Source organism: Drosophila grimshawi, unplaced genomic scaffold, assembly GCF_018153295.1.
Source record: "Drosophila grimshawi isolate 15287-2541.00 unplaced genomic scaffold, ASM1815329v1 contig_44, whole genome shotgun sequence".
Taxonomy (NCBI): Eukaryota; Metazoa; Arthropoda; class Insecta; order Diptera; family Drosophilidae; genus Drosophila; species Drosophila grimshawi.
In genome coordinates, this window is record NW_025063240.1 from 7,404,719 (window position 1) to 7,431,962 (window position 27,244).

Sequence of the window (27,244 nt, forward strand, 5' to 3'; positions counted from 1 at the left end):
ACGGAAAAGTACAAAATGAAATACAAAAGTTGTGGAAAAATAAGTTGAAGGTGTAGAAAGGACTATCAATATTAAATACTTACATTGGACATCGATGACCGTTTCGGTTGTGCGATCTCCATGCTTGTTGAAGGCTCTGCATCTATAGATGCCCGTATCGTTGCGCTTGATGGGATCATTGATAATCAGCGTGTTGCCAATGGTGACACTCTTATTTGGATACAGCCACTCGTATGAGGGCTCTGTAAAATATTGAAGACGATGCCTCAGATGCAACCATTCACAGCACTCTCACGCACAACTGGCAATTCACTTACCTGGATTAGCCTGCGATTTGCATATGACGCGTCCCGGTATATGATGCTCCTGCACATAGACAACATTCTCCGAGACGCTTATGTTCTCCGGTGCGTCTAAGGGACAGAGAGAGAGAGAGAGAGGGAGGGAGTTTAGTTGAATGCCTGTCACAGGCTGTCGTGTTGGAATACTCACATTCAATGCTCAAGTAGGTGGTGCTATTTACTGTCGGCCCCACCGCATTCGGCGTCGATATGCACATGTATTTGGCGTTATCCGATTCGATATCGAATTTTTTATTCGGAAAATTTGACATATTGAAGTGCTGTAATCGGTTTGCAAAACAACACAAAAAGAAAACGAGAAGACAACATGGAAATATGTCAATTCTGTGAATTGGGGATGAATTTTCATGTAGTGTGTCTGGAGCCCTGCTGTAACACGACATTCGACTCATTTCTCTTTTTACCCGGATTTTTTGTCACGGAGATAAACAATTCAAATTAATTGGCATTTTGTTTGCAGTGCCTGTGGAAATTATTGCATATTGAGTAGACAGCTATTTGTGTATTGACCTGCTCATATGAAACACATATTTAAATTGAAAATTCGTTGAATTTTTTATCACTGCTTAATTGGATCTAAAAAGTTGTAAGCGGGTTTGCTTGTTACGGTTTATCTGCTTTAAATTAGTTACTTGAATCTGTTTTTTCATGGCATTCATATTGATATTTATGTTGGCATACTTTCAGGTGTAATCAGTTTTTGCCTACTTTATTGGGAATACTAATTATAAATTTTTAATTCCGATTTGAAGACTTAGTAATTATTTAAAGTATTGTTCACTAAGTTCATGTTTACTTTTTAATAGCTAATCGAACTTGTAATAGGAAACCTCGTCTCTATAATTCTTAGGTGTTTAAAGTCACTCATTTTAGAATAGGAAACCTATTCTCTATAATTCTTTAAATTATTTTCATTCATTACTTGATGGCACTTGCTGCAATTTTTTGTTCAGTTACTTTTTAAATGTAAGTTAATTCATAATCCTTGACAACTGCCCTCATTTCATTTTGTAGAGGATAAGCAGACACGTCCCATCAACTTTCTGCTCGTTTATCTTTAGCTAACAAAGTAATCTTAATGGCGGAGCGTTGCTTGATTGCACTTGCTGGGAATGTAAGTAAGTACTTACCAGGACTGAGAGCATGCTCTCGAAATCACCGGTGGCTGGGGAGGCGTCCATGTACTTCTCTTTGACAAAGTAGCGGGTATCATTCTTGTCAATTGGCGTGCCATCCTTTAGCCAGGCGATCTCGCAGCGGGGCACACACTCGATGCGGCAGGTTAGATTGAAGTTGGGCACGGAGTGCAGCACGCCCGTGTACGGTTGCATATTCTTGATAAAGAATGGCGGTGCATGCACCTCCAAATTGACTGTGGCCATTACGCCCTTGCCGCCCTCATTGTACGCATAGCACGAATAGTTGGTGCGGCTATCCAAGCCGACAGGCTCCACGGTCCACTCCTTGGTGACAATGTCCTGCAGCGGGCCGCGTCCGCCACGCAGCCAACGGTATCTGTTGGGTTGCGAGAGCGTTTGAGCCACATACATGAATTTGCCCATTTTGCGGTAGAGTGCATAGGATGCGGTGGTGGATTCGGATGAATAGTCAAACGGGTGCCCCCCATTGTACAGGGTTAAGATTTGTGATTGTGGCATGTAAGTGGTGAGCGTGAGCAATGTACAAAGGGAATGATTCAAATGTAAATCGATTAAAGCATGCGTTTCTTTAATTTCGCGAGCACTCATGCTGGATAATGTTGATAATGTTGATGATATGTGTGTGGGATTAATCAATTGATGCAGCGGCTGTTGCAGCTTGTTTTGCTGTCTTTGTTCTTGCTGCTTTTGCAACAGCAGCGCCTCGAAAGCGGCATCTGCCTCATGCGGCTGCAAGGCTTGCACGGTGTGAAAAGCAATTTGTGTATTGGATGCATTGTGATTGTTGCTGTTGTATTTGTTTTTGATTTGGTTTTTGTTTTTGTTGGCCTGTTCTGTGGCTACAAACCTATTCGATTCGGGATAGCCCGGATCTTCCACAGAGCAATAAAAAATGACGCTCTTCTTCTTAATGGCAATGGGTGGAAAGTGTGTCAAAGTCGCCGGTCCAGGCTCATAATGCACCTGCAACATCAAGTAGAAAGTGAAGTGAGAAATTGAAATTAAGTGCATACACTTTAAATGAGAAAGAGGAGAGGGGTTGTTGTTGTTGCTCTCATCTTACCATTAGCTCTTTGTCTTCGCTGCGTGGTCCCCAGCCGGCGGCATTGTAGCCCTCGCATGAATAATTGTAGAAGAAGCCGCGTCCAATGCTCTCCAGCAGCAGTTTACTGGGATCAATGTGGCACAGATCCTCCTGCGTAAATAAATAAACAGCAAGTGTTATTAAAGATCGAGAGTGATAAGTTTCTGTTTGAACTTACTCTTGTCTCCTCGCAGTCGGGCAGCTCCTTGAGCAACGTGGAATTTGCATACCAGCGCACTTTGGTTAGCACAGATGGATTGGCATCCAGAATATTACAGAAGAGGGTCACATTCGACTCATCGCTTTCCTTGACGGGTCCCTCGGGTATCATCTGCACCTCGACCACCGGCACGTCTGTAGTTCAAAATACATAAATAAAATAATATAAATTATCATAAATTTGTTTGTTACATTTATTTAATAAAATTATAAAATTAAGTCAATCGATATATATATATAAATCAGATAGAAAGATCCTTCACTTACACTGCACATCGAGATCGATTTGCTGCTCGGAGATTGCCTTGCCAATGGAATTGGATAGCTCGCAAGTGTAGTTGCCAATATCCTCCTTATCGGTGGACCTGATGACCAAGGCAACATTCTCCGAATTGCCGCCCTGATAGCGATCCGTATCATTGACATTTACAATGTCACCGTTGCGATACCTGCAAAACAGCACAGAAACCAAAAATGCCAAGTTAGTTATTTGATTATTGCCAGACACACGTTGTGCAGCATAATTTAAGGCCCTTTCGTTGGATCACAATCACACACACACACTAACTCATTTATGATGCAACACGCTCACCAGCACGTACATGAGAGACAGAGACAGCGACAGAGAGAGAGAAAGAGAGACAGATGGCGAAGGTATGGGAAGAGAAGAGAAGATTTTTCTCTTGTTGGCTATTTAAAATTTATAGGCACGTTTCATTGTGTTTTTGTTTTCATAACAACTTCAACAGAACCCACACACAACATAGCATGACTGATAAACACAGAGAGAGAGAGAGAGAGAGAGAGAGAGATAGATACAGACTTAGAGACAGATAGGGAAAGACAGAGATGGGTAGATAGCTGCCTTGTTTTGCCAATGAATCTCGGCTACTTTGCAGGCTCTGCTGTCACAGACTAGAACAACAGCAACAACTTAGAAGAGGCTAGCAAATTATGTCAACTGTTCTTTGTGCATTGCCTAGCATTGCTTTATTTATTTACTGTCATTGCTTCGTTGAATGCCCCCTTCGCTTCTTCCAGCCCATGGTGCATTTTGCATAAGCTCCTACTGCCAACTGCACTCAAGTAACGATTATTTTGCAGTTGCATGCTTTGCCTAACATGCTTTTTGCTCAACTCTTTCATTTTGACTCTGTTAGCCTTTTCCTGTGCCTCTAAGTGGGTTCTAAAATCCGCTTGTGAATTCTGAACGATTGCAAAAAGAGAGCCCACTTGTAGAATTATAATCAGCTTAACATAAACTTTGCATATTAATTGCACTTGAGAGAGGTACAAAAATAGACAGACCATAAGACGATTAATTGTGTAAAATATTATTCAAGGAACGGCTAACTTCAATGTTTGGAAATTTAATTTTATTTAATATTTCTTCATCTCTACTTGGCACAATCGAAATACTTGCAATTGCACGTTTTTACTGTCAGACATTAAACACATAATTCCTCACACACACACACACACACCCATACACACACACATACACACTCGCACTCTCTTAGGCGCAGTGGCAAGCCACAGACAATGGAAGATTCTTCATTTTCGGACTGCCTCGATTTATTATTTTATCATACACTGTTCCCACTAGCGAAAAAGGTTATGCTTGAAGCTTGGCTCGACCAATTGAGTTTTTTTAGATTACAGATTATTAGCCAATTTCAAAAGTCAATTGAAGTATGCTTGCCAAGCAAACAACTGCTGAAAACAATAGGCAATTTTCAAGCTGATTTCAGCTGTTGAATAACAGAGTATGGCGAAGTCCGTTTAGCTCGCCTGCAATGTACCTATTCGTTTTTTTTCTCTGCGCATTTCCCAGTGGCATTAAAACAATTTTACGCACACTTCTGTCTGGCGATAAAAGGATGGTAGTAAAATATAAAAATTGAAGCAACCTCGTGTTCTGTTTCCCTTTGTGTGTGTGTGTGTGCGTGTGTGTGTGTGTGTGTGCGTGTGTGTGTGAGTGTGCATGCATGTGTGTGAGTTTGTGTGAAATTAATAAATGCATTGCATTCTTTACGGCGGTAGGCGGCATAAATGGAAATTGTATTACCCACAGCTCGGAATGCAACAGCATCCCAGATGCTGCTGGCAGCAGAGTCGAAGCATGTGGCAGGCAGCATGGCTCAATGTAAATTTTAATTGATTTACAATAACAGAGAGAAACAGAGAGAAACGACAACAGGCGCTGCATCAATGCACAAAAGTAATTTTGATCGCTTGGACTACACTGCATATTTCGCACAGGTTTCCATCGCAATTCACCTTGGCCAAAGAGTACTTTTCAGTGTTGCGGCCTCGTTAATTTAATGAGTTAACGTTGCACGACTTCTGTTGCATAAATCCAGCATATCATCAGCGTCCGACAAGTGTAATTTATTTTAATTATCCGTCCCTCCCAAATAAGAGCAAAAAAAAAAAAAACACAAACGCTGCAAGTTTCGGTAAAATCCAAAAAAAGCTAGAGAGAGTTGCGTGCTGCCTGCATTCTATTTGGCCAGTGTGGAGACTCTGGACGGAAATGTGTGTCCAGTACGGGTGAGAGTTCGAGCCAACCGGAAATACTCTTAATGGCAAACGGAAAAAGTATTGAAATTATTTTTATATCTCGACAGCAGCTGGCAAAGTGCTCCACACACAGTTTTGCACTCTGTTCGGCTTACAAGACCGAAGCAACTCATTAATTTACTCATGTGTGAGTATGCGTGCCTGTGTGTTTCTCTGTGTGTCTGTGTGTGTGTGTGTGTGTGTGTGTGTCTGTTTGTCTGTGTGTACATAGCAACATGAGGCAGACATTTTTAATTGGTTCGAAGGAGCTTGTGGCACTCCTGTAACTTCTGGAGCTTTGCCCTTGTCGTCATCAACAAGCCGTAAAGTCAATTTTTTTCCCTCTTGTTTTGGCCTGAGGCAAATTTTGTGGTTATTGCCAGTCGCTTAAATAATTCAACAATTACAATTACTTTTGTGGTGATTTATAAATTATGTGCAGCTCTGAGAGACTGTGAGAAGCTGTATGCTGTATGTGAGGGTGAGCGCGTGTGTGTATGCTGTCTATGGGCTTATTTGTTCTATCGTTCAATGGCTGGTTGAGCTTGTTGCTGCCTTTTAGGGTTGCTTTTCCTATTGTTAACCTTTTGGGGGTAGCAAACAAACAGCACCGTAAATAGCCCTGAGACCCAAACCTTGGCCTATTGTTGGCGGGCGCTACAAATTAAGATTAATTTTATGTAAATATTTCATGCCGAGTGCCGGATGGAAATGCTGGAGCCCTAGAACAATCGCCAAATGCATAAAACAATGTCGATTCCATCTCTACAAGATTATTATTGCAGATAGCAATTGAATTATATTACGTGAGAAAGCATTTAAATGAATCATATAATAACATCGAAGCAAATAAATAACAAATGTGCGTATGTCAGGAGAACGTTAGATGTGAGAGAAACAAAATAAATATCTTGAAAATAAAATCTAGAATCAAAGTAACATAAACAACGTAATATTATGATCTAATTAATTACCATAAATTATTCAATTATATATGAACATATATGAGCAGAATTTACAGAAAAGAGCTAGACAATATTTTAGATATTGAAATATGTACACTTTAATCGAAATACACATTCCTTTTTAAATTATACGTGAATCGTTATCCACAACTACGTTAAATAGAGCAACGCAATTAGTAGGTTTTAAACAAGCCTCTTTAAAATCCAATTAATTTGTAATTTGTAGCTGGTTGTAGCTTTGCAACCTGGTGGCGCCAACAATTGTGGCTTCAAAACGTTGGACCTCAAACGAATGCAACGAGAATTTTACCGAATCTCTTCCCCCTGTAAATTATGCTGTCTCTTTTGTGTGGAGCTTTTTCAAATTATAGCCACACAACATAACCTGCGCCAAAACACACAGAAACACACACACATATTTCAAAGAGATAGACAGAGAGAGAGAGAGCGAGAGTGAGAGAGAGAGATTGAGAGAGAGATAGAGTGACAGGCGTAAATGAAATGCCTGCTAAATAAATTTTGTGTGTTTCACTTTTGTGTGTGCATTTAATTTCTCAGCTGGCATTAGCAAAAAAGGCGCAAAAGGCAAACCTAAAACCCGAGCGTGAAAAGAGAAATGTGAAAACTTCAAGCGGGTAAAAAGGCTTGTAAAATGCAGCCACTTGACACAGTGCCTGTAACTGAATGTGTCTATCTGCATGTGTGTGTGTGTTGTCCATGTGCTGATGATGTCATCTTCATTCATCATATTTTCCAGCTGCTGCTTGTGTAGCTTGTTGTCATTCGAGCTAGAATCGTGTTTATAAACCATGATCAAAAGACAGGGTTTTTGAAAATCGGATTACTTTTTAGCTTCGGAAAGTTTTCGACCATCCCTAAAAGTATACTATGAATTTCTAGTTAGAATCTCGTTTTTCTTTCATTTTACATTTCTCTGCATTATTTATCTGTCTCGAAAGGGATCTCATTGTACTACCTTACTAATTTGTATTTTCTTAATAAGACTTAATAAACTCTCGCAATGCATAAGTGAAGTAAAAGTAAAAGCTCTACAAAAAATCAATCATTTGGAATTACTTAATGGATTGTAAGTGCATGCAAAGTTATGGTTACCATTGACTTGATGAAGATTTGAATAACAATGCGGTTATGTGTTTGGCATATGGTGGCGCACAGAATTAAGTTCTTATCCGCATTGCATCGCCACACCACCAGATACTCAGAACAGATTCTCTGCAATTAATTCAACTGCCACACACACACACTATTTGAAATTTGAAGCTGCTGTAAATGTCGCGTATGCGTCATGTTGTCACGTCAGGCATCAAGCAAATTAATACGCTATCAGCATTGAAGTCAGCCAGAGAGAAAGAAAATGAGAGCGAAAGAGAGGGAGAGAGAAAGAGAGAGAGAGAGGGACAGAGTGAGGGAAATCTGTGAATGGAACTGCAACTGCAATTTGCATTTTGTGCAGATCTAACTCGCTTGCGTACTCATCGCAGTATGCACATCCATTATCCGTCGTATTTTGGCCAAGTTAGTTAGACGCAACTGTCCAAATTATCATTTCTCTGCTACTCGTTTCCATTTCGCGCTATCTAATTCGGTGGTTGGTAGTAGCTGGTTGGCATGTCAGCTAAAGATATTGTGCCATGAGCGACAGTTGCCTATGCCATTTTATATGACAGCTATGCATGCTTGTTGTTTGCATTTCCACTGGACGAACTTGTGTGTTGGCATTTAATAAACTCGTTACATATTTAAATTTGAAATGTTGTTTGCAAATTGACAGCAATTTCAGCCTTAAATTTAATTAATAATATAGTTACTGGGTAGAAATTTTAATGAAGTATACAGCTTACTTAATAAACAATTGCTTGGAGGCCAATTGTTGCTTTTCACAAGCACTTGTTATTTTATTTATTTAATTTAAATAAAATACAATTGGATCAAATTCCTTAGCTTCTGCAAATCAAGTCAATTTTAATAATTAATTGTATTTGCCTAAGCACAATGATTTCTCTTTACCCAGAATGGAATGCAGCATGCAACATCAACAAATTTTTGGTTAAATTCCATTTGCTATTCCTAACTCGCAACTGCGAGTTTGTTTTGATTTTCAGCAGATAAATGCATTGCACGACGTTAATGTTTAAGTGTGTGTGTGCTGTATGTGTATGTGTAGGTGTGTGTGTGTAGGTGTGTGTGTGTGTGTGTGTAGGTGTGTGTGTGTGTGTGTGCTGTGTGTGTGTGCTCAGTTGCCTTAACAGAATGCGACACCCAATTCACGCACTGGCTGTCGTTTTTGCTGCGTACATTTCAACTCTTCTTGCCTATTTACTTTTGTATTTGTTTTTAATTAGATTTTTGTTTACTGTGGAAATTTTAGTTTAATTGAGTTCTGCTCCGTCTCTGCCTCTGCCGCTGCCGCTGCCGCTGTCGCTGTCGCTGCTTCTCCTTCCGCTGCCTGATTCTGCTGTTAACTGTGACTGTAGCCGGGTTGCCAAAGTCACACACAAACTGACGGGCAGCCGCAGGGCCCATTCCCCCCACCTGCCTCGGCACAACTCTGCCCCTCTGCTGTTTGGCACCTAGGCAGCACAACAAAGAGCGCGTTAGGTTTTGCCTTGGGACTATCGCTATCTCCATCTCTTTCCGATAATACAGTCACCCTCTCTCTCTCTCTCTCACACACACACACACACACTCTTCTCGGTTGCCATTTGTGTCACGTGTGCGTATTTGGGTATATTTTATGTGTGCGTTTGAGTGTTCGACCCGAATTCGAAAGCAATTTAAATTCGTTTGCATTTCGCTTTTAACTTTGGTCATTTTTGGCTGCTGTTTTTGTTTGTCACACAACCCAAACGCAATTTTCAGCTTATTTTGGGTTTAATTTTTTGTCGAATTTATTTTGTATTAGTTTTTGGATTAAAGCACTTACCAAACGACATGTGTGAGCGATGCAGGATTTGCCACATATTCACAATTGAGCAGCACAATTTCACTCGTATTTGTCACCATCTCCGGCGGACTGACCTTGACAACAGGCGGATCTGTGGGGGAAACCAAGATGGGGAAAGACAAAGCTCAGTTGTGGCCAAAAACTTAGTTTTGTAAATACCAAAAGACAAATAGAAGTGCAAGCGGATATTCTATTGTATTTATTGTTTTCGTTGAAAGCAGTTAGAAGTGCTAATAGAATACTGCTTGGATTAGATGCGTTTGCTTTGTAACTCGACTCCATTTAAGAGGGTTTTAAGTACGCTTAAGATCTTAAGCTTATACTTACACATTACTTCCAGAGTCAAAGCTGAGGCCATTGGCTTCTCGCGATTAATTTGCAGCACAATATTTTCGGCTTCACAGCGAAAGACGCGATCGTTTTCAAAGCGAGTGGCATTGAATATCAAATCGGATTGGGTGTGATAGGTGCCATCCTCTTTTTCAAACTGTAAAATCAAATCAAATTAATTAAAATTCCATTTGTTCATAGTATGGAACTTACAGCCTTCGTTCGTATCTCAGTTAAATCGTTCTCCTCGCCACTGATAATGGATGTTGCATTATACCAGGTTAGGTTAACTGCCGGACGGGCGCCATGTATCTGTCACAAAATAATAAAACACAATCAAAAATGGGGCGTACGTGTTATGTGACTGCCTTTGGGGTGGTACTTTGCGGCGGGGCTGTCATGAACTATAAGCAATTGCCATTAAATTTCCATTAGCTGGCAAGTGCACATATTCATACACATTTCCATTAGCCCAACAATTTCAGGTAAAAAATGTCTACCTAGTTGGCAAGCAGCCAAGCAGGCAGTAAAACAATTGCATAAAATTCCATTAAACATAATACGCAATCAATAGACAATTTTGCATAATTTTACAGTGCACATGAAGCTGGTCCTTGTGCTCAAAGTGCTACTAAGCTGTAGCCAATTGTGCGCTTTTCCATTAAAATGCAATGGCAACTGGCAACGGGCAACTGGCAACGGGCAACTGGCAACTGGCAACGGGCAACTGGCAACTTTGAACTGGTGACTGAGGACTAGCACAAGGCAGAGGCCCAACTAAATGACAAGGCATTGTCGCTGATGGTGTATAAAGCTCAGGATGTGGAAGGACTCTGCCAGCTGCATAGCTAGTTGCATAGTTCTCACACACACACACACAGATGTACACATGTCCTCAATGTCGACGAAAAATCGCAAAATAATTGACAGTTAATTATTGTCAATTACTTGGTCTGCAACGAAAGGGACGAGCACCGGAAGGAGATTGAGTATGTGGAATACAAAGCAGCCAGTGCACAGTGGATAAATGTCCAAAATTCAATCAGAGATTTGATAAAATCATTCACGAAAAAGTATAATTTGAAAAATCTATTCACATATAAATAAATATGTTAAATAAGCAGCGATTTATATATTTTTTAGGCATCAGTTCAGTTTTGCCTGTCTCCTTATTGCAGAATTTCAGCATCAGATTTTGTGGAAAAGTGCTTAACCATTTGTTGTATATTATTTTCTTCTTCAGATTTCGACCGCAACATGTTGCACTGTGAGACAGTTCCATAACTTCATGCCAATCCTCTTTAGCCATTTACCCCCTTGCCTGTCAGAGTGATCCTTGCAGTCGGTTCACAATTCAGCCAATACTTACGTCACATGTTAGCACCACTTTGCTGCCCTGCACCGTATGATGTTCCACTCCCTTGATGTCTATGCTCGTTGGCCGCACTGTGAATATATGTGAAAATGGAAGAATGTTGGGTGGCTGTTAGAAAATTGCTTAAAATGCTCGGCTTGTAATTGGCTTTTGTCTGGCTATGTCTACAGCTCGTTTGAGCCATTTTCTCCTTCTTTTGCCTGTTTTTGTCTTTTTTGTTTTCTTTTTCTTCTTACCCATAATATAAAACATTAATAACGGCAATTTGCATGCGGAGCTCTGCCTACTTCATATGGGGCTCCATTTTCAATTGATTGGTAAATATTTTAAGGTTTTACATGGGGATGGGTGTTGGGCACATAGCCATCAATCAATTTGTTGTGCCCACTTTGTGAATGAAAAAGTTGGCTTAGTTGGCGCAGTTTTATGTTACATTTAATGACATTCATTAATTGCTCCAACAAAAATGTCAAATCATTCGACAATTCAAAAAAAAAAAAAGGAAGAGGACTGAAATGTCGACAAGGAAGACGAAGCGGGAGCTAAAGTGTCACTCGATATTGTCAGCATTTAATTAGAAAAAATTTATTTGCATGACTTTTAAAAGGCTCTCAGACGCCTAAGGGAATCCGTTCTTGTTGTTGTTTTTGTAATTAGAAGGGTTCCCTTGGAATTTGATTGGGTTGCTTTTTGGGTTAATGAACCTAAAACATGTCAAAATGTCGTGTGAATAATGTCCCTGTTGTTTTTTTTTCTCTTTCAGCAAACTTAGAACGCTTTTTAATTTATGTTGATTAAAGCAATACCAAATAATGCTTATGCATTAAAAACTTTTGAGTCTTAAGCGGCAATTTGTCAATTCAAATTAATTTCCTAATTTATTTTGACAAGGATATGTGAGTACAACTTAAATATAATGATGTAAAGTAGAGGAAAAAATCATTTTACTGAATTCTGATCTCTTGAGAATGGACAAATTTCTACTTAGGTAAATGAGTTCAATGGTTTACTAAAAACTTGAGAAATTTAAATCTTAAATTTATATTTAGCTTATGGGCGCTTCTTATTACGTAATATTGACTTTGTTTTCCTTGTTTTCAGCTGCTTACTGTAAATTTTATTTGATTATATAAATTTCGTTTAGGAAGTTTTCTTTATGCATTGTATTTTATGCATTGTAAAATCGCAAACAAAGTCGTAAAACGAACCCTTTTTGCCCAGATGACCATATAACTAAGCTCACCTACATAAATATGGCTTATTCAACACAATATCTATGGCTGACTCATAGCTAAGTTTTATGAGTCATCGCAGCCGAGAACGGGATCTTTGGATTATATTTATCGCTGGTCGTAATGATGACTCACCTTGCAAATCGACGCTGAATTTCGAAACAATTGCATCCTTAATAGCCGCGGATTCGACACGACACTCAATATCCGTTGCCAGATCCTCACGGGATAGTTGCCAGTCCAATTCCAGGGTGGACGTATAGAGACCATCGGTCAGATCGTGCGTAGGTGAGTCTGTGCAAGTAGAAGTGCAAATATTATCAAAACATATCGAAGGAAATCTTTATTCATGAATCCTGAACCTCTCCTAACCAATTTCATATTTTGCAAGTGCGCTTTTTTCTAATTATACGCAATTATGATAAGCAACTGCTTTTAAAGTCAAGAATAAATACAATTCCGCACGGAATCAAAGATTGTGCTTAGAGGTTCGACTGACCAGACAAAAGGGTTGCCACAAGCCACAAACCGAGGCCAATTAGCGGCAAAAAAAAAAACCAAAAATAAACAGGAAACGGAAAGACCATAAAAAAAAACGAAGATTAATGAAAATGTTGTTGCCGCCTTGTAGCTGAAGTTGTTTTGCTTCCGTTGTAAATTGCTGGGATGTTTGTAGGATTTGGGGCATAAAAAATCACTTTAAGTGCTATTCAAGGCCAGCAAAAGGTAAACCAACATTTCGGAAATGTTTCGAGTGCTTGGTTTAAATTCTGCTTAAGCTAATGTAATGGATGCCTGGCTTTTAAAAATAGAAATCAATTAATTTTCATGGTGTTTTTTTTTCTTCTGCTTTGGGGTTGAACGTTGAGTTTTGGGGTTTGAGGCGTTAGCTACGGCGCTCTTAAAAATTTAATGAAAATCACCAGAAAGTTTATTTTTATGCTTTACAATAAAAAGGCATAAAATTTTATGGGCTGCTGTGGGCGCGGCTGGGCATTTGCCTATTCTATGGGGCCAAAACTGACACTGATAAGCAGCCAAATCCTTCCGTGGCCTGGACCTGGCTTTATGACCCTGGTCGTCAGTCACTGCATAAACTTTGTGGCGCATCGTAAACCCGATTCTCAATTCGACTCCTTCAACTTGCTTGGGCTTATGCATCAAATTGGCTGCTTAGTCTCCTTTTCAACTCACTAGCCCATCCCCCCTTGGGGAATCAATAAACGCGCTTCAGCAGTTTTTATGACAGCCTGACGAAAGAAAATAACCTTTATGCGTTTTGTGCTACCTTCAAACATACTAGTTGGAGCTTTTGGTGACTGAGTGTGGGTGGGAGGGGATCAGCAGTACTCACATGTGGCAAGGCGTTTGGTGCCACGCCACCAGCCCACATCGGGTTGGGGCCGGGTGTTCTTCACCGTGCATGTAGCCTTGAGGCTCTGACGCTCCTGCATGGGTCCAACGACGCTGCCGTTCTCGATGCGGTCGCCCTTTGCGTCCAAAATCACAACCTCTGTGGGTGGCACTGTACGCACCCAATATGTGTCCAACGACAGTGTGTGTGGGTGTGCGTGTGTTGTGTATGTGTGAGTGTTGGTGTTGAAGGTGTAAGTGTGCGTAATTCATTTTTTTTTTTTTGCATATTTTAAGATTTTTTTTTTTTTTTGCATTTTTCGGGAGGTAAAAATGTTCAATTTGTGTTTTTAATAAATGATATTTGATTTGCATAGTATATAAAAATATTATTAGCAGAAATTATAATACAAATTAGAATCAAAATCTTAAGTTGTTGAGAGCAATAATTTCGAAAGTAAAATGAAATGGTGAACTAAATTGAATAAAAATAAAAAATCTATTGAAATGAAAGTTGAATGAGTAGATTTCTTAAAGCTTATTAAGTTAAAAATTAAAATTAAAGTAAAGAGTGCTCTAACTAAATTGTTTAATTGTGATAAGAATAAACCAGCACTAACAGCACCTCATTCTCATTCGGTTAGAAAATTATAAAAAATTATATAAAACTGATTTTCTGCTTCAATTGTCAGTCGACTTAATTAAAAATTATAATTAATGTTGTTTAAAAATATATATTTTTTTATTTTAATTTAAATTTACCAAGGTTTTCTACGTTTTTTTGGCGCAGTTATTAAGGTATTGCCAAAAACGTTTTGTTGTTTGTTTTTTTGGTTTTAGTTTTACGTTTTTTAGTTTTAGTAAAATCAAATTTTATTTAAAGCGTTTTGTCGGAATTTAAATTGTTTTAGGTTGAGTTTCACATCAGTTTATGGTTTTAGATTTTCGGCATTTGTTATATTTTTGTTTTTGTGGAGCACACAGTTCAATACAATTTTTGGTAGCGTATACGTATAAAAAACAATCAAGTTTGTGAGTGCACACGTTTGGATCGAGGGGGCGATGGTGAAGAGAACAGGCGTGGCGTGGAGTTAGATTCAGTTTTGAGTTTTGTTTTGGGTTTTCAGTGGTTGTCATATATCGTTTTTTTTATTTTTTCGTTAGTTTTTGTTTTGGTGGAGCGAATTTGTTTGAGTTTTGGATAGCAATGCATATATATATATATATATATATGTATGTATATATGTATGTTATATGTATATATATAGAAATTCCATGTCGATGTGGACGAGCGTTTTGTATGCGATTTTTCAGATCATATATTTTTTTTATATTTTTGGTGGGACAATCAGTTAAGAGAAAATATTTGCATGAGTTTTGACACGTTCAAATGTTATGATAAAAGAGTAGAGCGGTTAAAAGTAAAGTTTTTGATTTGCACTTTGATATGGGTTAACATTTTGATATATGAATATACGAATACATAAAGTTATTTTTTAGTGTTACATTTTTTATTGTATATAGTACAGCAGAAGGTAATGCGTGTTAAGGGCAGGCAACAAAATGCATTCAAGATATATACATATATATTTTTTTAAACCACTTGCAATAAAACAAAATCAAACTGAAAATGCAATCGATGTTCCAATTTGGGTTACAAATTTTTATGCGTTTGAATTGTAAATTGTTGTTAGAAGTTTGACCAATTTGCAGTTTCATAACTTTCATACAGATACAAAGGATATTCTCGACGAGCTTGGAATAGTTTTCATTTAATATTTTTATTTATGTTATTCGCAATCTAAAATGAGTCCAAATGGCACACAATATGAAAATATTTCATTTTTCAAAATACTATATTAAATTTGAATGTTGTTAAAACTGCTACGGATTGCATTTCCATTCTGATTGTACACAATTAAGCTGAAATTTGATCAACATTGACTTTTAGGGGACGAACACAATAAGCATTAGACGAGCAACTCAGAACATTCGCTTCTCAACGTGCAACATCCTTGCAGATTTCCCTCCTGCCCCACGTGTTGTTAGTTGGCAAGCTCCACATGAATTCCATGCATAAATACTTATTTCAAATATATATTTCTAATGATATGAGTTTTTATTGGTTAGTTTAGCAGTTAGTTTCTTTAAGCAAACTGAATTGGAAAGCATTTACAAGATATACAAGAACAGAAAAGCCCAAAAATATTAACAAAGTAAGCGCAAATCATACAAGTTTGTGAAGCGAATCGTTGAGATGATTATAAGATAGGCCAACATGCAAAATAATGGTGTTAGGTGGATTGGTTGGCAACTTACCTAAGACTCTCAATTCGACACGATGGCCATTGAAGTTATCACACGTTTCTACTGGTATAAGAAATGTTGTATCACATAGATAGATCTCCTCATCAGATATTCTCAAGTCCTTAATAACTAATCTGTATGGATTCCGCTCAACAGTTACTCTAAAATATGAAATATATAATAAATATAATATGAATTAATAATTGACTAAAGTGGAGTTGCGTGTAGCTTACTCACCTATTTTTAAATTCATCGTCCACACTCGTGACATTGTTCTCTCCCAGCAGCATTGCAGCGATGCGATAATCGCCCTTGAACCAGTTCAGGGAATGCAGATCTCCGCATTTCTTCTCATCCACCGGACATGGCAGCACCACATCGTTATTCTCATGTTCGCTGATGGTGCGATCTGTAATATATTAAATATGCAAATGCAAATTAATTTGCGTCCATGTGAAGCGAGTCTGTAAAAGTGCAGGCACAAAGGCCAATGGAAAATCAGTGAATCTGTGAACACAAGAGCGACATGTACACAATCGCATGGCTATTCAAATACTGGTGGTGGGGTATTTGGGGTTGGTGAGGGCAGCCATATGAATAAAGTCGCCATTCAACCTCTGGCAGGGCTCGTGTTGTGTGCTTAGTATCATAAATTCAAAAGAACGACACTTTTTGCCAGTCAAAACACCTTCAAGAAATACGCTCACATATTCACAAACACAGAGAACGATTTTTTTTTATTTGTGTAGGTTGCTATAGAAAAATTCAGTTGCTGTTGAAATGAGCAAAAATGATTCAATTTGCATGGCAACCAGGGTTAGACAGCAATGCAAATTTGAAAATTGAAATTAAAGTGGGTCTAAGAGCGGCTGCGGCACCTAAGTAAGCCTTTAAGTAGGCCATAAATATTATCATATTCTTTTGCCAGACTCAAAGTCTCTGCCATGTAAATTTAAATGTTTACATTGTGGTTTAACATATTTTCTTTTCTTTCTTTTTTGGTTTATTTATGAATCTTGCGCTTAGGGTTTGGTTTTGCGATTTGTTGACCTTGTCGATGCCCACAATTTATGCAAATGCAAATATATGTTTTGATTTGTGCTCGATGGGTAGTGGTAAGCCAAGTTAAGAATCCAGTTAAGATCTGCCTTACACTTATTTGTATTTCGAAATTAAATATTTTTTGCAAATACAATATTTAAATATATATATATATTAGCTTAAGTATCTTAAAATTATCGCTTATGCTTAACTTATTTGCTTAAGTTAATAAATAATAAATAGGTAAAACTATTAATTAAGAAACCTTTCACTATATTATTAAATAGTGCTTGTAGTTAACAAAGTAATAAACTCAAATACAATTTTAAAACTAAATTGTAAGCTCACAAATAATACATCAGTCTCGATCTAAAAAATGGTACCAAACATTTACAAGCAATCAAACTATTGAGAACAAGTCGTGTATATTCTATTGCCAAGAATAGAATACGAAATATGCTTACAAATCCTTCATAAATAAAAAAGCAGATTTGTATATCGAATAGTTTTCTCCGTAAATACACCAAATTGCACATGCTGAAAATGTCTCAGAAAAAAGATAAGATACAATTTACTTATCGGCCTAAAAGCCTATAACATAATTTGAAATTTACGCTTCATTTAGTGCGGCTGCTCTGCCCATGCGGGTGGAAGAGTGTATGAGTGTGTGTGTATGGGTGTGTGTGTGTGTCTGTGTGTGTGTCTGTGTGTGTGTGATAAAATATCATTTATTTCGCACGTTTGTCAGAGGGTCTCAGCCCAAGAAAACTAACTTGTCCGTTTTGAGCCCTTGACGGCAAAGGGAAAGCAGATTAGGAGTTGGGTGGGACAATCAGCTGAGTCTGGACTGACTGTTAGTCTGTCTGCTTGTCTGCCTGCCTGCCTGTCTGTCTGTCTGTCTATCTATGTGTCTATTTCCACAGCTTTCTTTTGGCTCTGTCCACAAATTTCCTGCACTGTGGAATATTAGATTAGGCGCCCAGTCGTTTCACGTTCATCTTTCTGCAGCAGTCGCAGCAGCCGCAGCAGCTTCTCTCGATTTATTTTTTTATTTTTCAATTTTCCTATTTGGTTTGCTGGTTAGGTTTTCGCATGTATTTCTTTCGCTTCTGTGTTTTTTTTTTCGTGTCTCTTATTTCTCTGGTAGACTTCCTTTTTCCGCTCTGTGTTGGCTGCTTCCTACAGTGCTTATAAAATTCAAACAGACATGTGAAATATTCAATTTCTCAAGTAGAAAATCCTCTTCCCCAAACTCAAACGATTCAAGCCCCCCTCACCCAACCGCACCACTATGCAGTCCACATCCTGATTGTCTTGTTACAACTGTTATGCGTCGTATGTTGTCCTGAATTAGCCGTGCCAAATGCGTCGCCGACTTGCTTGGCTGCCTCACTGCTCAACTACTCGGCTTGTAGATTGGGTCTGTCCCTTATTCAGCGTGTGGCCCAAGGTGATGCGGGCTATCGTTAAAACTACTCGTAACCTTTGTCTGGCTGCCGGTTAACGGGTTACCCAAACATTGAACTTAAATGGCTGCCAGGGTCTTGGCTCAGTGTGTGCTTAGATTGAAATAAGGTGATTTAACAGCGATAGTCAAAGAACCTATGTAAATATTTGAGCTAAGAAATGTTTTTAAAGTATTATTTCTTGATAATTATTACCATTAATAACACACACGCATTTTGGCCAGGTATTTAATATGACTCCAAGTCTGAAAACACATAGTTCCAATTATTTCATGTCAATATTTACATTACTAATTAATTTCTGAATAATAAGAGAGAGAGTAAGCAAAACTTAATATAATCACAGTTGATATAATCGCTGTTTGAAATAGATATTCATGTGCTCACATGGCCCCTTTATACTCTTTAGTAAACTGAGTGCTCTCCACTTTTAAACTGAACGCTGTATGGGATAAGTTCGTCAAGTATTGCAATTTAAGCCTCTAATCACTTAAGTCAAGAGGTTTAATTTAACTACCAACCACCTGCTTAACTTTATGTCACTTTAAATCCATTTCAATCCCTTGAGCTGGCAAACAATAGTCAAATTAGTGAATCAATAAATGCATGAGGGCACAGGACCCAAAGCAGATGCCGACTACATTGCCACAAACCTAAACCCAAGCCCAATTCCTTTTCAAGTTCCCATTCCCAATTTAAACTCATAAACTAAACCGCTGGCAAGTTGAATGGCCATTCACATTATCGCCCGGGTGTATTCGGCAGCTGCTTGTAAAAGTTTTTTGCCACACAAATCAGCAAAAGAGAAAATTGTTCGAAAATTTCACCACAGCTTTGATAATTGTTCATAAATCCCTTTGCCCTCTCACTCCTACTCCCTCTCTCTCTCTCTCTCTCTCTCTCTCTCCCTTTGTCTCGCTCTCCATTCAATGGAAAAGTTTTGCTCGCACTTTGCTAAATTTACCACCTCATTTTTCCAAGCATTTCTACTAATTTGTACCACAAATCTCTCTGGCTACACCTGCAGCAAGCCAAGCGAGTGTCAAATATTATATTAGAAGCCTTACACACAGCCACACCCAAAAATGCTAAATCACCCCTCCTTTCTCCCTCTCCCACTCCCCACGCCTGTTTATATCTATCTGTGTCTGTGTTCACAAGCGACTGTGGCACACAAAAGATTGTTAGCAATCAACTCAAGCACCAAACTTTGATTTGTATGACCATAAATCGCACTTCATTTTTGATTCAAGCCACCTTCAACCCCCTCAAACAGTTTTGCGGTTGTCTGTTCATAAATTTGTACACCCTACGAACTTGGCAAAAAGTTTCCCCCTCATTCACGCACACAAACACACCTACAGCGGCAGCTTTAAGCCTTTGGCAAACAGTTTTCTTATCTGCCTGCCATATGTGTGTGTATGTGTGTGTGTATGTGTGTATGAGTGTGTCTGTGTGTGTATGTGTGTGTTTGTGTCTGCCTTGCCTCCCCATTGCTGCCCTGCTCAATTCTGCCATTTGCTTTTTGTATGGTGTATAAACGTCTTTAGCTTGGCTTTTATAATTCTATTTCCGTTTCCGCAGCAGCGGGAAAAAAAAGTTTCGTTCTTTCTCCTTGCTGCTCCATATATGTATGTGTATATCAACATCTTTTTTCCATGTAGACCATTTCCTTCGTCCTTTTCTTTTCCTGCAAATCAAACTTTTTCACATTTAGTTGTGTGCTACAACTCTATATCTATGTATGAGTGTGTGTGTGTGTGTGCGTGTGTGTCTGGCTGCCATCATCATTGTCATCATCGCCATTGACGCAACTGGCTACTGTCCATGTCCTTTGGCTTGTCCGTTTGTTCGGTCTCATCCTTTTCCTGTTTCTTACACACATATCGTTGCATACTTTTGTGCGCCAACACTTTGACATTGAATTTCTCTGTGCCATTTAACATTTACACACGTTGATATGTGTGTGTGTGTGTATGCTTGTGTGAGTGCTTGGGTTAACCCATAGCCATGCTCACCCCTTTCCCCCATATTTCTCTGTCAACAGCCCGCATAATTTAGCGATAACTGCCTGGCAGAGACACATTCCCAACTCAACTGTGTGTGCGTGTGTGCGAGTGTGGCTTGCATTTTGTGGTCGCTCTCTGTTTATCTCCAACTGTCGTTCCTTGGCTGCCCAAAGTTTCAGTTGTCTTGGCTGTGAAATTTAGCTGCGTCAAGCTTCACACACAGACACATAGTTTATAAGAAAATTGATATCCACTATTTAAAAGCAGCCCTCATTTCAAATTTAATGCATACAAGCTGAGATATGTATGAAATGCTTTCTTATTTATGTTATTGGTATTATTTTTATTTTCGGGAAATATTGCGAAATCTTTTTTTTCAATTTCAATTGGCTACTAGTCGTTGCAATCCCAGACAACTTGACATTAAAATTGATGACTTCATTCGCAAGCACTTGACAGCAAATTTGGCTGACGGCAATCATCAAAGAGCGTGCAATAAAAGCAGAGCTAGGTACACGCATTAAAATTTAATTTCTAATAATAATATTTTATGGTGGCCTCACTTTGGCTACACCACAACAGCAGCAGCAGGAACAACAACAACACAAAAACCAATTAGAGCAGCAAGCACCACACAAAATGCATAAGCGATTTTAATGGTCAATTTCGGGGGTACCACCCCAAAGAGGGCGTTGTGGCAACCAAAGTGTGGGTAGTACTCTGAGGGTTGCTGCTACTGCTGCTGCTGCTACTGCTGCTGCTGGTGCTGCTTGTGTCGTGTCCTGTGTACTGTCAAGAGGCTGAATTGAATTTGGTCGCTTGGTCGCTTGCTGTTGCCTCATAATTAAATCTTGGCTAACTGCATGTCCCAGTCGTTAAAGTAATATGTTTTTGGCTAATTACACATCGCACACACTGGCTCATAACTCAATTGGACGTGCATATAGCGTAGTGTAGCCTGGAGCCTTTCTATTTTTTATTTTTCCAACTGTCAAGTCGCTTTTTCCTTTATTATTTTTTTTTTTTTGTAGAGCGCTTCCTTTGTCTATGTATGCCAAAGAGTAAATACTCTAAGTACACTGAAATCGATGGAAAACTCTCTTACATGCCAACTTAAATTGTAGTATTTCAATTATGGTAATGCATTTTTGATACGACTTTGTTAAGTAATAGTAAGATTATTACAACAACCTTGCACACAGAATTACAAATTATTTTTTTTACTATTTGTTGATGTGATGCAGTTTTTCTGTTTTAACTGAGGAAGCATTTTTCTTTTCACTCACTCTGGAATATATTACTATATTTTGATTTATGGAAATATATGGTATTAACTCTGACAAGTTTTCCTTAAAGTTCTCATAGTACCTTCTGCAAGGGTATGTGAAAAGCATCATCTGATTTACATACAATGCAACTGTTGCTTTTTAATTAATTGCATATTACAAGAAATTAGCGAAATGAAAAGCTCCACTAGCTGCACACATAGAAGAGATTTTAATAAAGACATTAAAATTTGCATATTTGCCTTAAAGCAGACATTCGACTTTTTCTGTAAGTGCTTGTGGGTGTGTGTGTGTTTGTGTGTGTGTGTGTGTTTCAGCCTGTGCTCGCCGTTTAATTCATTTTGTTTGCTTCAAGCAGCCTTCTGTGTGTGTCTGCTTGGTTTTTTTGCATTAATTCCATTAAAAGCGCTTCGATAACATGTTTTACGCTTGGTTGCCTCCACAGCGTCGGCCCCTAAAAATATGCAATACAAACAATTTTTCATGCTGCTACCCTAAAAGCAAATTTTTTGTTTCTTTTATTTTTTCGCTTGCTTCTCAACACTCACGTGCCGGGCACCTAACACGTTCACACGTACACACATACGTATACGTATATGTAAGTATATGTATATGTATATGTATGTGTATGCATATGTATATGTATGCCAGCTATTTTCATGGCTCCTCTGGATAGCGCTTGAATTTTTATAGAACGTGCAAAAAAAGCATGCAATGCTGAGGCTGCACATGAGTGTGTGTGTGTATTGCTTATCGCTTCATATGTTATGTATAATAACATCACCTTCATCTGCTATTCATAGCATGTTCATCAATCAATTAATCGATACGCGAGAGCAGCATTCCCAATGCCAAATGGAAATTGTGGGTGGAATAGCTGAATGAGGGCGGGGAAGGGGAAAGAGAAGCGGCGGAAGTTCAGCGTATGAAGGGAATAAAGTTCGTTGATATGCGTTGTAATATTTATAAAATAAGCAACAGCTATTTATACTCAAAATATGACTAATGATATGTCGGCACAGCCATGAGAGTGGAATTTCAAAATAAATATTTAAGCATATTACGAATGATAAAAAAATATATATTTATGAATATTGCCTGCACAAAAATATGTTTCATATATATAGAAATATATGTATGAGAAGAACAGAAGAACTCTAATATCAGCTTTGTTTTTAAATCTGATTTTGCATCCATCTGTAAGTTTCTTATTTTCTTGGCAACATCAACAAGCAATTAAATTCCTCACAGTCAGTGAGAAAGTTTGCTCTGGTTGCAGTGGCCAGCATGACAAAAATGATCAAACATGAGAGTAAACTTCTTGACTTAAAAGTCATGCAATGCAAATTGGGCTGATTGGGTGGTGGGTGGTGGGTGGTTGGTGGTTGGTGATTGGTGGTTGGTGCAAAGCAATGTCAATGTGGCTGCTGTTAAGTGTTCCCCATAGCACAATTATGTTCGGGCAGACAAGTGGTGCCGAGACTGAGATGCCAGACAGAAGAGACATCAGATAGAGATAGATGTATAGAGATAGAGATAGAGAACCACTTTAACAACTCAACTCGGAGCACACTTCTCTGGGGAGACACCTTTATGAAGTTCGGGCAAATAGAACACAACACAAAACTAACGATAAGCGCTCTGATTATGGCTTCGAAGCAGGGCATGTGCGACTGGAAGGAGTCATTTATTTCTCACCTCTGCACACACACACACACACTCTCACGCAATAGACATACTGTTGAGTCACGCCCACTTTGGCACTAAGAGGCAGTTGTGCTTCAATTGTCCATCAAGCTGAGTTGCGTTCTGTTCTGTTCTGTTCTGTTCTGGTCTGTTTTTTGCTGTCATTTGCTCCGGTGCTAATGACACGTGTGTGTCTTGGACTTGTGTCTCGCAGGTCTTAAGTCGTTGCATACTTACGACTTTAAGGCGCTTAACAAGTCTACCAACATTTCTTTGTCCAGTTTTTGTGCTGTCTACGGTCTCAACCAGCTTGTCCTTTTCTGTTTCAGTTTTTGTCACCATGTTCTTTAAGCCAGAACGTGCTTTGCTTTTGATAGCGCTGATTGCCGGAACACATAACTGACTGGGCACGTGGAGGGAGAGACAGACAGAGAATAAGAGAGAGGTTCTGGTGTGAAGAGGGGTAATGTTTAATCGATCCATTTCATCTTAATATTGTAATCGAAACTGCTGTGATTTAGTTAAAAAAGAGATAATATCTTTTCGTTAGACTGGTTGGCTTCAAGTTTGCTAGAGTGTAAACCAGTTTTGGTTTAGTTAAACTTTTAAAGCAGACTTAATCAGCATTTGTACTTGTACAACTTTATACAACTTATTATTGCAAGTATTGTCAGTATGAACATAAAAGTCATAAAAGTGTTTCAGCCGAATCTTGTTCATATTTGAAAGCATTCCATGCACATTTTAATATATACAATTTTATTAAACAATTAGACAGTCTTCTACTAATAATCATAAACTATTCTCCAACTCCACGACACTTTAAAAGTGATTCCTGCAACATTTGTGGCTGTTACAGTTAAGATTGTATAATTTTGTCAACTGAGCTTAAGACTTTATTTTGTCCTAATGAGGGTCATCTGCAATTTTAGATCTAACATTGGGCAGCTGTTTTCCTGTAATGCTTAAAGTGTCGCAACCCTTTTCTGTGGCTTTGTAAACCGAGCTGTGAACACGAAAGACGAAACACAAAACACAAAATTCTTTAAGCAGTTTGCAATCTAAACCAAAACCCTATTTTCCGAACATCTTTTCCGAGCAGACCACTCTGCACCACAATATCTTTGGCCAAATTTCTAATCCCAGGCAGAAACTTATAGTTGCTTTTTAGGCCTTTTAAATTATGCAAACTGCTTCTGTCACACACACACACACACCTACCCCAAAAGTAATGGAGTGCTGGCAAGTTGGTATGGGGCTTGTGGCAAACACATGGCGCTGTGGCCTGTTCCTCTGCATGCGCCGGTTTCTGTGCCTGTGCCTGATGTGTGCCGTCCAATGCCACGGAGCATACAAAATATCTTATTACCAGCACTTAAAAGCACCACTAAATTTTAATGTGACAAAGCAACGAAAAATGCCAGAGGGGCTAGAGATTCACATAAACAGTGCCAGAGTTGGTTGCCTTGGCCAGAGCATAATTTAATTTAATTAGAGGCAACAGTTGCTATGCATAGGTTCAATAAAGACATCAGCTAACTGAGCCGAGCTCAACGACACCTCCCCTTTAACTAAATAGTCACACAAAATGCATGTTAGGCGAAAAATAGAAGGGTGGCATCCACCACCCACCACCCACACATTCATAATGAATGTGGTTTGCTTAGTTCCAGCCACGCCTCTTGAGCAATCAAGACGAGGTACAGAGTCCCCTTGGGGGTGGGTTGGGGCGTGTGTTGCGCTGTCTGGTCGCATACATTCATAATAAACTACCACAAATCTCAGACATGCAAACAATTTCGAAATTTGTGTATAAAGCTGGAAATTCACCTACTGTTCACAGTCCCCCCTCGGCGTTCTGCACCCCCCTTTTGCTCTTATGTTAAGTGCATGACCCTCAAATGTCCTTAAGCTGTCAAAAATAAGTGTCAAAAGTGGGCAGCTGTCCTGAAGGATGAGAGCAAATAACAACAAAATAATAAAAATGAAATGGAAAAAAGAGAAACCAAATAACAGCAAAAACAAAGAAGCACAATAACTAACATTAGCCGAATATTAAATACCTTCCAGAACAAGATAATCAAAATGTGATATATTGATATATATCCAATGTAATCAAATTAAAATGGTTCACCTAACCGACTAATTGAGACATATGTATAGTATTTAAGCCGACTGAGCTGAGTTAGACAGCAGAGGCAGGAAAAGGAAAAGAAGCTTTGTCAGTTTTGTATAAATTCTATACAGGTTTGTTTGGTTCTTTCAATGCGTTACATAAGCCACTCAAAAATGCCAATACTCTTGTCAAGGGTATAGGAGAACAAAAATAAAGTAAAACATAAACACAAATTTTTATATTGTTACGTTTTCATCTCTGGCTGCGCGGCAGGACAATGAAAAATGCCAGTCCACCTCCATAACAACAACGGAGCAGTGTCTGGCTATGGGGAAAGAGGGTAGTATGGTATTGTGGCGGCGGCAGCGGCGGGGCTGGGAGAGGTTGTGATGCTGGCTGGTCCTGGCATGTCCTTTAAGTGGCCGTTTCGGCTGCTGGCCACGCGCGCGCCTATAAGAGCCGCCATATTGAAATTATGTAAACGGCTGTCGAGAGCACCGGAAACTGCGTCGCGTTTGCCTCCACCCCGCCTCCCACCGACCATTCCGCACACCTATTTATAATAATATTTTTTTGTTTTGCGTTGTTTTTCGCTGCCACCACCACCTGCTGGGCAGCACTTGCATCCCATGACCCTCTCTGGTCCCGCCTAGATACAAGTGTCTGACTCTCTGCTGGGCTCCACTTCATTTGCAATCATTCGGTTTTGCATATTTTTAGAGTGTGTTCTCGAGCTTGTTTATCAAAAATTAAAGGTTAATTTTACCCCCGCACTCGACGCTGTCATTTAATTAGCCACCCACCTGGGATGACTCGAAAGGGAGTTGGGGTGCGGTGGTTTGGAATGAGATTTGCGTTGATTTGCGACTGGCAGTGAGTAATCAACAACTTCCGCAATCAGCTCTGGTTTTTGTTTTTTTACAGCTATATCTTTGCTTTATTGTGGGCGTGACGTCACGTATTGTTAGAACTCGAATCTTTCGCATTATAATTTGAGGTCTTTATCTTTTATGTAGTCCACTTTTTTGGGGCATGAATTTTAATTGTGTCTATGCAAATTTAAAAGGCGGCGCCATTTGTGTGTTATTGGATTTGTAATATATATATATATATATTTTTTCCATGTGTACAAATATTTAATAAAATTTGAATGACTTGTAAAAGAACAGAGCAGAAAGAGAAAGTCAGTAGTGGGAGGGTGGAGTGAGGTGGAGTATATGGGAGTTATAGCTCTCCTATAAGCTAATTATTGTTATACTAAAAAATTTAATACAATTTGTTTTGAATTGTTTGCTCATCTTTTGAGCATTATTGTCGACCTTATAGCCCTTCTTTAGGAAGTACAAAAATACCAATTGGGCTTTTATTTTAAGACTTTGGATTTTACTAACAATTTAGAATTATGGTAAAAAGGCATAAAATATTCTTTGTTACACCCACATGCAATTCTCTTCACGGCATTTGAGTGGAAAATTAAAATAATGCATATACACATACCCTGACAATGCTATTAATAAACTTTTGCTTATCTTTAACAAACAGTTGTGTAAATGGAGAACACAAGTCGGCAACTTGATGTCTCTTTAACCAAATGAATAGGCCATTGTTTTTGCCGTTTTTCATTTGTTTTTAAATTATTAACTCACTTTTTCTACTCTCTCTCTCTCTCTCTCTCTCTCCCCGTCTCTCCCGAGAGCAGGCAATTTACGTGCTCAAATATATCAGA

General features: G+C 38.8%; 1 protein-coding gene across 1 annotated transcript in view; it reads right to left on the minus strand.

Annotated features, from left to right (window-relative positions):
- LOC6557453 overlaps positions 1-27,244 on the minus strand; it is a 63,681-nt gene that overhangs the window by 17,836 nt on the left and 18,601 nt on the right. The window contains exons 2-17 of the mRNA XM_043215333.1: positions 16,152-16,323; positions 15,927-16,075; positions 13,609-13,779; positions 12,390-12,548; positions 11,017-11,093; positions 9,861-9,959; positions 9,645-9,804; positions 9,297-9,408; positions 3,093-3,274; positions 2,785-2,960; positions 2,586-2,717; positions 2,370-2,485; positions 1,493-1,877; positions 493-622; positions 318-413; positions 84-242 (exon numbers count right to left, since the gene is read on the minus strand). Of these exons, the coding sequence (XP_043071268.1) occupies positions 84-242; positions 318-413; positions 493-622; positions 1,493-1,877; positions 2,370-2,485; positions 2,586-2,717; positions 2,785-2,960; positions 3,093-3,274; positions 9,297-9,408; positions 9,645-9,804; positions 9,861-9,959; positions 11,017-11,093; positions 12,390-12,548; positions 13,609-13,779; positions 15,927-16,075; positions 16,152-16,323 (2,475 nt within the window). The remainder of the gene's footprint in view (positions 1-83; positions 243-317; positions 414-492; positions 623-1,492; positions 1,878-2,369; positions 2,486-2,585; positions 2,718-2,784; positions 2,961-3,092; positions 3,275-9,296; positions 9,409-9,644; positions 9,805-9,860; positions 9,960-11,016; positions 11,094-12,389; positions 12,549-13,608; positions 13,780-15,926; positions 16,076-16,151; positions 16,324-27,244) is intronic.